Consider the following 14,055-nt stretch of genomic DNA (forward strand, 5'->3'; position numbering starts at 1 on the left):
AGGCATTCCTGAATGGCAGTGCAGACTGATCCCTCAGAGTGCAGAGGAAAGATGAAAGCTGTCACTCTCTAAAGCTGCCAGAATCTTTATTCCCTTTTCTGTTCCATTGGACACACGAGTTGGGAGCTGGGTGATCAGGCATTGGAGTACAGGACATGCACACACTAGTGTCACTACCAACTGGGTTTGCTTTACACTTCAGTTTGACACAGAAGAATTATATTTAAAGAAACCATTAAATAAAATGGACAATTTATTGAGACAAAGCTAGAAAGCAAACTAATGTGCAGCAAAACCCACAGGATTCTTTTTGCAGAGCCTGGGCTTCCCTGGAGCAGGATGTAATCACCATGAAATGACATCACTGTCTCACTAAGAGCCCCAAGAGTTACAGAATGTTTGCTAATGACCATTGGGCTTGTGGGAAAGCTGAGGCAAGGACACCAAGTAATTTACCAAGTCCATAAAGTGTAAGAGTGATCTGTAATTCAGAAAGCCATGGTTTGAGGTTGTTGAGTGCAGCTCATGCTGTGTCTGTGATCTTCTGATTTCATCTGAAATTCTGTTCATACAAAGGAAGACGAAGCTAGAGGTGGTTGCTCAGTAATTTCGCCTCATTTGACACTGATTAATTAAAGGAAGCAGTTTGCCTTCCTCATGAAGCTTTTGAGCATCTGTTGCACCTCCAACACAAGTCCCATTGATAAACACTCTTGGGACCTATCAAGAAAACAGAAGTTGCATTAGTTACCTCTTGGGAAAAAGGTAAACATTCAAGCAAGCCCATGTGGACTCCAGTATGCACAATCACTGTGTTCTAGATGTGTGTATAATATTAGTGTACAACCCATACTTGCCCATAATATTTACAGAGATGGGAAACTTCATGTGCCCCTCAAAAGTGGGATGAAGACACTGAGTGGGTGATTGTAATAAATTCCAATAATTGAGTCAAGACTATGTAAATTAAAATAAAGGTGTTAAATGCAATGGTTTAAATATACAAATTAAAAATGGCTTTGATACTTCAATTATTTCAGTGTGAGTACAGCAAAGATCAGCTGTGAGGGATAGCCAGAGGGGTTCTAGAAGAGGAGACCTCCTGCAGTATTTAATTTAGAGCTTGTATCCCAAATTTACCTGTCTCAAAAGAATTAAGGACTTGCTATGGATATAACCCAAGAGGGATGTGGGTAGCCCAAGCTGTTACTTGTTAACTATAAGAGAACATACTTACTGTTCTGCCACCAGTCATCTGTTCCAGAATGTCTTGGAACTGCTTTCCATTTCTATTTAGGTCCAGTTCCACAGCTGTGTAATTCACATTCAAACCCTGAAAGAGGTTTTTTGCCATTCTGCAGTATGCACATGTTGTTTTAGAGAAAATCACCACACAGTTGCGTGAAATAATGTCCTGTGTGCTCAAAGGAAAGTTAAAAGTCAGTGAGCTTCAAGCCAATGCACTTAGAACACTATTGAACACTCATGAAAGTAGTACACAGGTTAAAAAGCTGCTGTTAGAGTAGCAAACACAGGAAAATCTCTGCTGGCACCTCTGAAAGTAGGTTTGACCTGCATCTGGCTCCAAACCAGCACAAGTGGTGTGTGGTAGAGTGTGTGGTACAACTCTGCTCTGCAGTCTGCCCAGCTCCCTTTGTCCCCCTGAATTGTTTAGGACAGTTTTCTCTGTCTGTAGGGCACTTGGGATGTGCCAGTGGCAAACACAGTGACCAAAAGCAGTGGCTGGAAGATACAACCTTATCACTTTACTGTAAATTCAAGGGGATTTCAGGCTATCATTAACTATCAGTTCATTTTTAAAAACCACAACTTCTAAAATATTTAACTTTACTTGATATCAGTTATTTTACAAGGTTCTATCCCCAATGTCAACGGCAACATGAATTTCAGTAGAGGTCAAAAAAACCCCATAAAACGGGTGCAGCCTAGGAAGATCAGGTTCCAGGGCTGTGGATAAACAAAACTGCCAACATGTCTTGATAACCATGATGAACATAGGAACAGGTTCAACAGGCAGAACTATTTACAGTGTTTCTTTGTGTAAATAAGAAAAGGTTTGAAGTAATTGGCTTTTATAAATGCTGAAAATCAGTAAAAGCAACATAAATAATGCTACCTGTATTTGATTCACGGCAGCACCATACGACAATCCTACAGAAGCCGTCTGTCTGTTCCCCATTCTATAGCTGAAAAGAAATGACAGTCAGACCTTCGAGCTTTCAAAGGATGGCCACACTGGCCTGTTTTGTTTCGGTGTTTCACTGACTGCGCCATGGAGGTTCCCTTGAGCTGCAGCATGTGCAGCCAGCCCGCTTCTCGTGTGGCCGCAGGGACGGGGAGCAGCGGGATGGCTGCGGCTGGAACAGCCCGGCCCCGGGGCCGTTACACGGGAACCGCTCCGCGCCGCCGGCGACAGCCACACACACACGGGTGACACCTGCGGCACCGCGGGCCCGGCACCCCGCACCCGCCCCGCCCCCGAGCCCGGCCTCATCCTCATCCCGATCCTGATCCATGTCCTCATCCTCATCCCGAGCCCTGTCCTTCTCCCAGTCCCGATCCCAGACCCGGTCCTTGTTCCGATCCCGATTCCCGTCCCTGTCTCAACCCTAATCCCAGTCGTGGTCCCGGTCCCGATCCCTGTCCTTGTCCCCGTCCCGGTCCCTGTCCCGACCCTAATCCTACTCGCGCTCCGGCTCCCGGTCCCGGTCCTTATCCCTGTCGCAGTCCCAGTGCCGATCCCACTCCCTACTCCAGACCGTGTCCTTGTCCTGATCCCAGTCCTGGCCCCAACCCCTATCTCTATCCTTGCCCCGATCCTTATCCCATTCCCATTCCCGGTGCCTTTCCCGGTGCCGGTCCGGCGCCCCCGGCCCACACTCACCGCCCCCCCCAGGCCGCGGCCACGCGGCGCAGCGCCCCCTGCAGGGCCATGGCTCGGGCAGGAAGGGGCGGCGCTCCCTCAGCCCGCCCCGCGCCGCGCCCGCAGGGCCCCGCGCCGCCTCCCGGGGCTGCCCGCCGCAATGCCGGGGCTCCGGGAGCGCCAGCCGCACCGGGACGGCACGGGGACAGGGATAGCACCGGAATTGTACAGGGACAGCGCGGGGTCAGCTGGGCCAGAGCAGGGAAAGGGACAGCACCGGGACAGCTTGGCCAGAGCAGGGACAGGGCCAGCACTGGGACAGCTGGGCCAGCACGGGGACAGGGACAGCACAGGGCCGGCACAGGGGCAGCACGGGATTCCCGGGATAGGATCAGGAGAGGCGTAGAGAGGGGCTGGATTTCCCGGGATAGGGTCAGGAGAGGCATAAAGAGGGGCTGGATTTCCCGGGATAGGGGTCAGGAGAGGCATAAAGAGGGGCTGGATTACCTGGGATAGGATCAGGAGAGGCATAAAGAGGGGCTGGATTAGCCGGGATAGGGGTCAGGAGAGGCATAAAGAGGGGCTGGATTTCCCGGGATAGGGGTCAGGAGAGGCATAAAGAGGGGCTGGATTTCCCGGGATAGGGGTCAGGAGAGGCATAAAGAGGGGCTGGATTTCCCGGGATAGGCCCCGGAGCTGCTCCTCCTGTGAGGGGGGTCGGGGAGGTTTGGCCTCCTGCCCGGCTGACTCCCAGATGTGGGGGTTTCGGCGATGCCTTTGCTTTGTCCAGTATAAAACTTACTTGAAATCTTCTCCGTCCCGGTTTCTGTTGCCTGTTCTTCCTCACGTTTCTTTCCTGCCCTGCAGTTCTTTGGTCAGAAACCAACCTGTGGAACAGGAGCGTTGGGAATGGAGTAAATAATGGGTGGGGGATGAAGAGCTGCTCCTGGTACCTGGGAAGTTGTGTTAGTGGAGCTGGCTAATCGTGTAATGTGTGGAATGTTTTTAGTGGCTCCTGGGAAAAAAAAAATAGGGGAGGTTTTACTTTATGTGGAGGTGTTGGATTTTTTTATTTCCTCTGCCCAGTAAAAGCTGTTCAACAATATTCTGTATTTCAGCCCCACATACCTTGCTGTGGAGCCTGGTGAAATGAGTGTCCTTGGCAGAGCACTCCTGTGGAATATCCTCTGAGCATCCCCTCCAGCGTCTGCACAAGTATTTCAGTAATGGAGAAACTTTTCTACCCCCTCTTAGTTGAGAGGGTAAATTGTGCTCTGGAACACTGTTCAGTGCTGAGCCCTGTGTTTTAAAAAATACTGCAAGGAAATGCACTCGGTTCTGATTTGGTTTTGCTCACATGTATATGTGAAAAAGGGAATGTGTGTTCATGTGTGATGTATCTTTCTGTCATCTTCCTGGATGTTGATTAATCTTAAATTAACTTAGCTATGATGAAAATTTGTCTAATGTTTTGCAACTTAATTTTCCTTTCCTACAAAACATCAGTATAACCTGTTAAAATAGTGAGAAAATGCAATAGAGACATTGTACCCATGTCATATACTCTCATTTTACTAAATGATAATTTGCTTGCTCATTTCAGATAATGATTTTGTAGCCTAATCTTCTGTGATAAAACTGATAAACTCTCAGGTAAATAATGCCACATGAAAATAGTTTCATATCAAATCCTAATTCAAAGATATAAATGCTGGTTAATAATGTCACTGTGATCCCCAAAGGAACCGGTGGGAACTATTTTGTAAACTCCCAGTCAAAACTTGTAATGAAAGTGTCACATTAAGAGTAAACCCACTATATTTTTACAGAAAAATATTAAATTTGGCAGAAAATCACCCCCCTGGCATTCCAGCTGCTCCTCAGCTATCAGAGGGGCTGGGACAGCTGGGTTTAGCTTCTGAGCTATGGCCAGTTCGGCAGCAGACATGCAGAGCTGGTGTGGCACTGGAAAGAGATGACCTTTGGAGTTCCTTCCAGCCCAGCCTGTGGTTCTGTGCCGCTGGGGAGTACCCTGTGTGCAGACGTGTGTGTGAGCCCAGGAAATATGAACCATCCAGCCAGCCACAAGCACAGTCAGGTGAGAGATGCCAGCTGTGGAGGGATAGAATGTAAGAGAATAGTGCAGAAGGGAATCTCACCCCTGAGGAGTTGCAGCTGCACTAATTACCAAAGATCAGGAACAGGCCTGCCCTTAACAGACCACAGCTGTGTCCAATAAGAAGATGAGGGCTACAAAAGAGTGGGTTAGCTGGGTGAGAAGGGAGCTGGAGTTTGTTGGCTGTGCTGAGAAGGAGTCAGTGCTGTGAGGAGCTGCCTGTGAAAAATCACCAAGAAGGTATGGAATTTTTGCAATAAGATGAAAACATGTAGCAGTAAGAGTATGATCACAATCACAGGCTGGCTTTCTGAATTTCCTGAGCAAGCACCTGCTACAGCTGAGCGCTGGAGTCTTACCCAGTAGGTGTCCCTGAGGGGAGGAGATAGGCAGAGCCCTCTGACAGTGCCAGGAATCAGAGATGGAGTCTCCTCTCACCTCCCTTACTGCTACAGCTGTATTTATATTGTTTCCAGTGAGTGACAGGAGAAGGTGAAGTTGTGGCTGACATAATTTCCTTTTTAAGTGGCAGTTTGATTTTGGTCATGAGCATATATAGGGGGTACTGACACAAAGCTGGGTCATTCCTTTGGCTGAGTTCCTGTTCCCTGCATTGTTCCTGCCAGAGCATGACCTCTGCGCTGCTCCATCCTTGGTTTCACATCTGCATTGATTTCAGCAGGGCGAGACCAACTCGCTCCCTGCTGCTCCCTGCCTTGTTCCCTCCTCCCAGAGCAGCACACCCAGCTCCTGCAGGGATCCTGCTCCTAGGGATGCAGGCAGCTTGTCCCTGCTGAACTACTGCCAGTGCACACCCTCCTTGCTCCCCTTTCCTTTCCCTTCCCTTCTTCTTCACTGTTCTTCCCAGTGAAGGCGGCCTTAAGTGGAAAAGGAAACCAGAACTACAACGTTTTCTGGAAACCTGAAAATAAATCTCTTTGCAGCTGTGTGTGCACCATTCCCTGCTCCCTGAGCAGCAGAATGGAGCAGAATTGAAATGAGGGGCTTTTTGGTGTCATTATAACACAGTGACTGTGTGTCTCACTGAAAAGAGGTGTTACTTGTGGTGCAGCAGATATACAGGATGTGTTTCTGAAGAGGTAGCACTGGTTTAGGGGATACACTGGGGCTTTTGGATGAGGCATGGAAATGGGACTTGGCCTGCTGGAAGCATTTCAAGTCCTGCTCCAATTTTCATGAGCTGTAGCTCTAGTTATAAATCTAAATCCAGTTCAGGAAATGATATTGTTTATTCATTATGCCTTTGTCTTCTAAACACATAACTATTACTCTATACCCACTGACAAATAAATATCAGCAGTGATTGGTATAATTCACCATGTTACTGGGTGTTGTAGTACATATTTGTGTGCTAGACTATTTCAATACCATATCTGAAATGTTTTAAATACACTTGTGGTGCTCTGCATGTTGTTACTGTGACACAGATGGGGCTATCACTAACATATTGCAACAGGGAATTCTATAGACTGTTGGCTTTTAGTCTGTTTTGTCAGCCTCAGCACATGTTACTTACAAAAAGAAAAATGACCCAATTCTGCCTTTTTGCAAATTTGAGATGGTATCATGTTTTCTGCCAGTGTTGGAGAGTGTTAAGAAAATTCTGAGCATCAAAGGTTAGAATAAGTCATGATAAGAGCTTGTTCTAGGATCTCAAATCCTGCAATTTATATTCCCCAGGGGGTACCAGTGTGTTTGGTTCTGCTGGGAATGCTATGCTCCCAGTTTGTGTGTGTTTGAGCAGAAGAAATTAACCTGGAACATGGGGAGAGCTCGTGCCAGCTACAGCTGTGCAGTTGCTCAGGTGAGCAAACAGAGCAAACCGAACTCTGAGATCCCAAATTCTGCAGGGTAACATGGGATGTGCTCCATGGCATTACTGTTTGTCCTTCTTCACATTTACAGGCAACATTTTCCTAATGACCTTTTTTTTGTTATAGTCTTTTGATGGCTTGTTTGTATCAGACTTAAAGGGCATTTTTGTGATTGATAAAGCAGAGACTTCTTTTTTTTTTTTTTTTTTTTTTTTTTTTTTACCCAGCTTTATATCCAGGATACAGAGATTTTCTTTCCAGCCTGCAGAGTGAGATGCACACGGTGTCTGAGAGAATCAGAGTGAGAGAAAATACCCGGGGTTGGAAGGGACCCACAAGGATCATCGAGCTGCACTCCTGTCCCTGCATAGAACACCCCAATAATCCCACCATGGATTGTGTCTGAAAACATTGCCCAAAAGCTTCTGGAACTCTGGCAGGATTGGGACCATTACCTGCCCTGAGGGAGCCTGACCACCATCTGGGTGAGGAACCTTTTCCTAATATCCAGCATAAACTTCACTGATCCTGCTTCCTGCTGCTCCCTCTGCTCCTTTGACACTGTTTGCTTGAGGTATCACCCTAAACACCCCCAAATCCCTCTCAGGGCCCTTTAAAACCTCTCTAGTGTCACTAAAACCCCTCCAAGTGCACCATAAACCAGCCCAGCACCTCCAACACCTCTCAAACCTCCTCAGCACACCCGAATCCATTTTAGTTTTCTCAGACCCCTCCCAGCACACCCTCAAGCCCCATTAGCACCCCAAATCCCTTTGAGCACCCTCTAAATTCTCTTTAGCTCCACTAAAACGCCTCCCAATGTACCACATGCTATCCTAGCATCCCAACCCCCCCCTCAAACCTCAACACCCCCGAAACCCTTTTTAGTTGTGTTTTAGCATCCAATAATGCTTCCCAGCACCCTGAAAAACCTCCTTAGCACCACCCACGCTTTCCAGCACCCTCTAAAATCCCCTCAGCACCACCTAAACCCCTCGTTTCCCCCGCCCAAACCACCCCAGCGCGCCCGCGGAGCGCGGCTCAGCCCCGCGCCGCCACTCGGCGGGCACGCGGGAGCATCAAAGCTCCAGAGAAGGGAAGCACGCCGATAAACTCAGGCAGTGACTGTGTCTAAAGCTCTATTTCCACATAAAACGTAAGATAGCTCCGTGTGCTCAGGACGGAGCAAGCCGCACCCACAACCCCGCCCCGCCTGTGCCGCCGTGAGGGCAGCGGGGGCGCAGCCGCCCTGAGGGGCAAGGGGGCGTGGCCTCCGCCCCGACAGCCCCGCCCCCTCCCGGGCGGGGGCGGGCCCACGTCGCTCCCATGGCAACGCGTCCGGCGTCGCCCCTGGTAGGCGGCGCGGCGGCTTCGGTTCAGGCATTCGCGGCGGGCAGCCTGGGGCGCGCCGGCGGGGTCCTGCGGCGGGCGGCGGCGGCCGGAGCGGTGGCGGCCGGGCGAAGATGGCGGACGTGCTGAGCGTGCTGCGGCAGTACAACACGCAGAAGAAGGAGATCGTGGTCAAGGGCGACGAGGTGATCTTCGGAGAGTTCTCCTGGCCCAAGAACGTCAAGACCAACTATGTCATCTGGGGGTAAGCGACGCGGCCGGGGCGAGGGGCGGGCGGGGGGAGAAGTTGCCCCGAAGTTGCGCCCGGGCAGCGGGGACGGGGGTGCCGCCGTCCTTGGCGCTCCGCGGGTGGCGGCGCGGACGGGGTCGGGCGGGCCGGTGCCGCTCCCCGCAGGGCCTCGGGGCCCCGGCGCCCTGCCCGGTTGTCCCGTGGGCGATCCCCGTGCCCTGGCAGCCCGGCCGGGCGGGCAGCGCTCGCCGCTCCCTTCGGGAACGTTCCCGGCTCCTGCCCTGGCCCGGGAGAGTCCCGGAGCCGGGCCCGGGCCGTTCCTCGGCTCTCGGCGCTCCTGCCCGTGCCGCCCGCGGGGCCGCGTCCTGCAGACTCATGCGATGAGATGGCAGCAGGCGGCTGCTCCCAAGTTTTTCCGGTATTTGGGGAAATAGACGCGTTGTGTTGTTGCTCGGACAACGCTCTCAGGCGCACGGTGGGGTTATTGGGGTGCTTTGTGCGGGGCCGGGAGTTGCAGTCGGTGATCCCGATGGTTCCCTTCCCATTCAGCACCGGCTGTGGTTCTCTCTTGGGTTATCGGGGCTGCTCCTCGGCTCCTGGAGCTTTGACAAAGCACCGGGACCAGTGCAGCGAGGCCCGGACCGACTCCCTCTGATGAGCTGTGCAGGTGCTCTGCCCCCACCTGAGGCCTCTTCCTGGGCAGGACCTGGTGCAGGCTGTTCCCTGGTTGGTCTTACCGTAATAAACACGTAGAGAGTGTTTATGTGGCTTATATGATTGTAGTAGATAAGATGCCTGACTTTAGAAAGCCTCTAGAAAATGAGGGTTTTTACCTGTTGAATTTCCTAGTGTAGCATGGATTATTTACATTGCAAAGGGATTTTTTTGTTTGCCTTTCCTCAGAATTTAGCAGCTGCTGCTTCTTGGTGTCCTCACTAGAAGAGTTTCAATGAATCCTTTTCAAACTTAAAAGGGAAAAATGCTCCTTTTTAAAGCTCAGGTACTATTCAAAGAGGACATGTTATCCTGTGAACCTTTGTTGAAAAGCAGAAGTGCCTGCAGATTTCTCACAAAACCCTGAAATTGCAGTTAAGTCTGACCAGGAATTATTATTTTTTCCTCATGATTATGATAGGACTATTGCTAGCCTTAGATTGAGAGAGAGAAAGCAGTTAAGTCTACTTGCTTATCTTCAGTTGTAGGTGGACTTTTCCTAGCTGATTTTACTTTGTCCCTTATATATTACTAGAAATCTGCTTTTTCATTACCTGTTTTAGGCTTTCAAAAACTACTTTTGGAGTTATTTGTGCTTCCTGGCTGAGTGGGGGGATACTGGTATGTAGACTGAAGAGGAAGAAAAATATTTGGACAAGTAGTTAGAAGTCTTGGCTGTATTTTTGCTGGGCAGTGTGTAGAAAGATGTGGTGATTTCCTTGCTACAAATCGCTTTTCCCAAGCGGTAACAAGTAGCGATTAAGCAGACAAACAAGTTTCATTGCCCTTCTGCAGGGAACAAGAAACTGATCTGCCAGCCCTATCCTATTGCTCAGGAGAGCTTGGATTAGACCCAGAAATTGTTACCAAAACCCTAAAAGCAGCTGGAGAGCAAACTTTGCCATGTGTAGAGCCAGGCAGCTTTATCTTCCTGGTCAAGAAGGATGTGTGGGTGAACAGAGCAGCAGCTTCTGCCGGAGTTGTGAGGGCTCACCTGGGGTACCTGTGTGGTGGAATTTGAGGGGTTTTGTTCTTTAAATCTTGGTTTAGACCAGTGGCCTCTGAGCTTTTGATAGGATCAGACTGCTCTCATTTCACAGCATTTCTTGTCAAGCACTGTGGCATTTTGCATGTCTCAGCTTTGAATTGAAGACACTGTAAAAATGAGACCAGTTCTGCAAGCCGTGCTCAGTAGCTTGAACACCACACTTCAGGAGCTGCTAATTTAGGTAATTGCTACACTCAGGAGGGACATTGTCAAAAACTTTCAAGATTCAAACCCTTTTATATTCAGGTCATTTGACAGGACCCAAATTATGTTTGCACTGAGCAGGTGTTGGTGGCTTAATCTTTCACAGAGCAAACCTCGAGTTCTGTTTTAGATGTCCCCAGCACGGTTGCTGTAATTGCATCTCCAGCCTGAAGAGAGTAATGCCAGGCTGAAGAGCAGCAGTGGCATTTGTCCCTGCTAGAATTAGAAGTAGTCCCAGGAGACATTTAGCTGTGGCTCCTCGAGCAGCTTAGCTGGCAGAAGTCAGCAGTGCTACCCTGCATTGCCTTCTCTCTCTCTGGCACAAGTGTCACCCAAACAGGGAATTGGGCTGAGGAATCAAGCCAAGTTCAAAGTAACCTGGCAGGAAAAAAAAAAGTGTGGGGGGAAAGCAACTTTAATCCAGTTTAGTTTCCAGCTAATAATTATAGGGATGCTTCTGCTGGCACATGAAAAAGGCTAGGTGGTCTGAGGTGATGTGGTTTGTGTGTTTTGACCTATGGGCCCTGAAGAGTGATTAATGAATCTGTTTCAAAACCAAAGGAAGGAATCAATCTACCAAAGAAATTTATTGCTTTGTTTGCCTAGTCAAGGGGCTTGGATATGCAGTTGAGTTTGCAAACAGTGAGCAGCTGGCCCTGGGTATTGTCGGTTGTGTGATATTCAGTGTGCTTTGTCTTGTGGCTTTAAAGATTTCTGCTTGGTTTTGTGGATGAGACACAGGTCCTTAGTACCTCTGAAAAACTTCAGGCTTTGAAACAGGAAAGAGGAAACAAAGCTGTTAAAAATGAATAAATTCCTGGTGCCCACAGGTGGGAGGTGAATGGATGAGAAAGAAGTCAGTTTCTGGTGTTGAAAATGAGCAGGTGAAGCTTACTCTCTCCTATTATACAAACATTTTCTCCATGTTTAAGCTGGAGTTTATTTTGTAAGAGATGCAACTGTTCCTTATATTTTTACTTTAATGATTGTTACTGGGTTTGCTGAGATCTGCCCCCTAAGATTTTAATTTTGTTCTTAAGTAATTGATGCCATAACTGAATATGGGAAGTAACAGAATTAATTTCTGTTTCTACTTTGGATGTTTGTAAATGGAATGAGGTAAGCTACCCTCAGATCTGCCTGTTTTTAGTTCTCAGTTTATTTAGCAGGAGCACATGCTGATGTTGAAATGTCAGTTTAGGCTTAGGTTTTCTCCTTGTGTGCAGCTGCTTGTCCATCTGATGATTTCCTATTAATGTGCAATATCTTGTGCTCCTAATAAAACATCCTCAGAGCCATAATGAGCACGGGGAATTCTTGTGTGTGTGTGGCTGAAGTGATGAAGTACCAGCTGTGCCCTGCTGAGCTTTGGCAATGCCTGTGCCTTTGTAACACTGCATTGTTTCAATTAATAGATAATGGTTCAGTATTTGTTTGTTTTTGTTTTGTCATTTCTTGCTAAGTATTGTAGAGCTTGAGTAGATGACCAGCTTGGACTTTTCTGTTGTGCTCAGTGCATATGGCACACTTCAAAGAAATAATGAGTGATTCTGAACTAAGACAATCTAAAGTGTTTGTTTTAAAATGAAGTGGCAGCTGTATCATGTGACATCATGGCTTTGCTTTGGAGCCAAGCCTGTGTAGAGGAAGCTTTTGTTTCTGCTAGTGCTTCCAGTGTGTTTAGACACCACCTTATCAAAGATCCTTACTGCTTTGCTGCTTGTTCAAACAGTTCCTCGCTGAGGAATCCAGTTCGGGTGGCTGCCAGTTTTGGCTTCTTAGCAGTTGAAAGAAAAATCCTGTGTGTCTGCTCCCTTTCCTCTGCAGCAACAAAAAGTACAGGCACCCTCCACTTCATGCAGACTGAGTTTTTGGAGGGAAGGGACAGTGGTAAGATAGATCCTTTATTCTACAGTTTTGGTATCCTGAATCCCTTTTCACTGCATGTTTTTCTTCTTGGTTTTCTCAGGCATCCTTGTGAAGGTGAGGTTTTGAACTTTAGTGCTGATAATAAGTTCTGAACAGGTTGTTGGGCACTCTTAACTAATTTCAGAAAAGTAATGACAAGCAAAGCAGTAGGTGGCATTAAATCCACAGTACTGTGAAAGCAGACTTACACCTCTGTTGGTTTAGTAGATTTTTGTGTGACTCCTCCAGGCTCCATAAAGTTGTGGCTGGGTATTTATTTCCTCTCCCTTCCCCCAGTGAGGCTGGCACTTCTGTGCTGTGTGTTTTGGTGCAGATGATGATCCATGAGTAAAGCCACTGTACTTAGAGGGAAAACTTTCAATGGAAGGGTTTCTTCCTGAAATCTCTTATTTGTTGAAAATTCTCTCCCACTCTTAAATTTATAGCTTTGGGCTGGTTTTGTGGTGGCTTCTCTTCCTCAGGCTTTAAGGTGAGCCAGCTGGTCAGGGACTGGGCAATGTGGAGGAGCCCTGTCCTGCCTGGAGCTGGGGTTTGGCATGTCCCAAGGTGGGGGTGGGCAGTGGAATTTCTGCCCTTGCTGCTTTCCTGGCTGCCAGGGGTGTTTCTCAGGGCACTGGGAGTGTTCAGGGAATAGGGGTTTTTGAAACATGGACAGGCATTGCTTCCCCTACACAATGTTGTAGTAACAGCATAATGGGTGAGAGGGGGGAATTCTGTTCAATGTACATGGAGCCAAGCTGAGCCAGGCATTTATTTGGCCTTGTTTGGTGTGGGTTTTGTTTTTGTTTTTTTTTTTTTTGGTGAATAGTTGCTCAGAACAAGTTCCCTTTTAGACTTGAGAGCTGTATCTTTGAAACAAGCTGTTTGGAAGCTCAGATTGAACTTGATGCTGTTGTGCTGCTCTGATGTGGTCTGACTTCAGTATGGGAGCTCACTGTGATTTTGTATCCTTCAGCATTTTGCTGATTTTCTTGTGCAATTAGTTTGTAGTCACTCCTTATTTTAATCTTTGGGCACTGTTTTGAGCCCTTTGCTCCCTAGACTTTGGAATTTATGTCCCAGGTTCTCACTGTGCTTTCTCTGGTGCTGAGCATTCTGGCCTGTTGTACCTGAAGATGATCTAATGCTTTATTTCATTTGCAGCTCAGTTCTGTTTGTCTGGCTGTCTCACATGTGATAGACAGTTCCTTTGATAATCCGAATAAATAGTGTGAATGAGAGGCGATGTGTACTTATATTTCCCAAGTTTTGCTTGTTTATTTTACAACATATTTATTTTGGCTTATTTTGTGAAGGTTTTTTAAATAATTCATACAGTAAAGAGGCAGCAAGAACTCATCTCCCTCACCTGTATTTGTTAGCACAATTGAGAGCTCACTAGTTTGGCAATAGCCTGATAATATTATTAACTTGCTTTTTAAACTGTCATCTGGAAAGAAAAGAGAACTTTTCTAAAAGAGGATGTGCTTGAGACAGAGATGGAGAAATTAAATTCTACAACCTTTTCTTGTGTTACAGGACAGGGAAAGAGGGCCAGCCCAGGGAATACTACACTTTGGATTCTATCTTGTTCCTGCTCAATAATGTGCACCTTTCCCATCCTGTCTATGTCCGTCGTGCTGCAGTAAGTAGACCATACAAAATGTGATTTTTTGTCTTGTGGTGATGAATGTGTGTAGTTATTTTCAGGGACTGATAAATGCACTTGTGTGTGGCTGGGGAAAGTGAGAATGAGATGCAGCAGAG

The 14,055-nt window shown here is 47.8% G+C and overlaps 2 protein-coding genes and 1 long non-coding RNA gene across 5 annotated transcripts in view; 2 read left to right on the forward strand and 1 right to left on the reverse strand.

Annotated features, from left to right (window-relative positions):
- Window positions 1-69: 69 nt before the first annotated feature.
- On the reverse strand, window positions 70-2,969 carry GLRX2 (glutaredoxin 2). Of its 3 annotated transcripts, none has more exons than XM_036387692.2 (4): window positions 2,906-2,969; window positions 2,138-2,207; window positions 1,238-1,414; window positions 70-720 (listed from the first exon to the last, which is right to left on the reverse strand). In XM_036387692.2, exons 1-4 carry the CDS (start codon window positions 2,953-2,955, stop codon window positions 601-603), a joined length of 417 nt encoding a protein of 138 aa, XP_036243585.1. In that variant the 5' UTR covers window positions 2,956-2,969; the 3' UTR covers window positions 70-600. The 3 variants fall into 3 exon arrangements, with proteins under 3 accessions (XP_036243585.1, XP_036243587.1, XP_036243586.1); XM_036387694.2 differs by lacking the exon at window positions 2,906-2,969 and adding an exon at window positions 2,696-2,859; XM_036387693.2 differs by lacking the exon at window positions 2,906-2,969 and adding an exon at window positions 2,288-2,467.
- A 121-nt stretch (window positions 2,970-3,090) lies between these two features.
- Window positions 3,091-7,844, forward strand: LOC118689427 (uncharacterized). The gene is made up of 3 exons (XR_004980622.1): window positions 3,091-4,982; window positions 6,702-6,825; window positions 7,063-7,844. It is a non-coding gene; the product is annotated as an uncharacterized LOC118689427 (long non-coding RNA).
- A 393-nt stretch (window positions 7,845-8,237) lies between these two features.
- The window catches only part of CDC73 (cell division cycle 73), a 101,564-nt gene continuing 95,746 nt past the window's right edge, over window positions 8,238-14,055 (forward strand). Inside the window, exons 1-2 of the mRNA XM_036387401.2 lie at window positions 8,238-8,429; window positions 13,828-13,933. Of these exons, the coding sequence (XP_036243294.1) occupies window positions 8,299-8,429; window positions 13,828-13,933 (237 nt within the window). The 5' untranslated portion in view covers window positions 8,238-8,298. The remainder of the gene's footprint in view (window positions 8,430-13,827; window positions 13,934-14,055) is intronic.

This window comes from Molothrus ater, chromosome 9 (assembly GCF_012460135.2).
Source record: "Molothrus ater isolate BHLD 08-10-18 breed brown headed cowbird chromosome 9, BPBGC_Mater_1.1, whole genome shotgun sequence".
Classification (NCBI taxonomy): Eukaryota; Metazoa; Chordata; class Aves; order Passeriformes; family Icteridae; genus Molothrus; species Molothrus ater.

Bases quoted from the DNA above. Each gene is read 5' to 3' on its own strand.
- GLRX2 (XM_036387692.2), bottom strand. From the start codon at position 2,955: ATGGCCCTGCAGGGGGCGCTGCGCCGCGTGGCCGCGGCCTGGGGGGGG. The intron at 1,415-2,137 runs GTAGCATTATTT...TTGAGCACACAG, and splicing joins CTGCCGTGAATCAAATACAG to GACATTATTTCACGCAACTG. The intron at 721-1,237 runs GTAAGTATGTTC...TTTTCTTGATAG, and splicing joins AGATGACTGGTGGCAGAACA to GTCCCAAGAGTGTTTATCAA.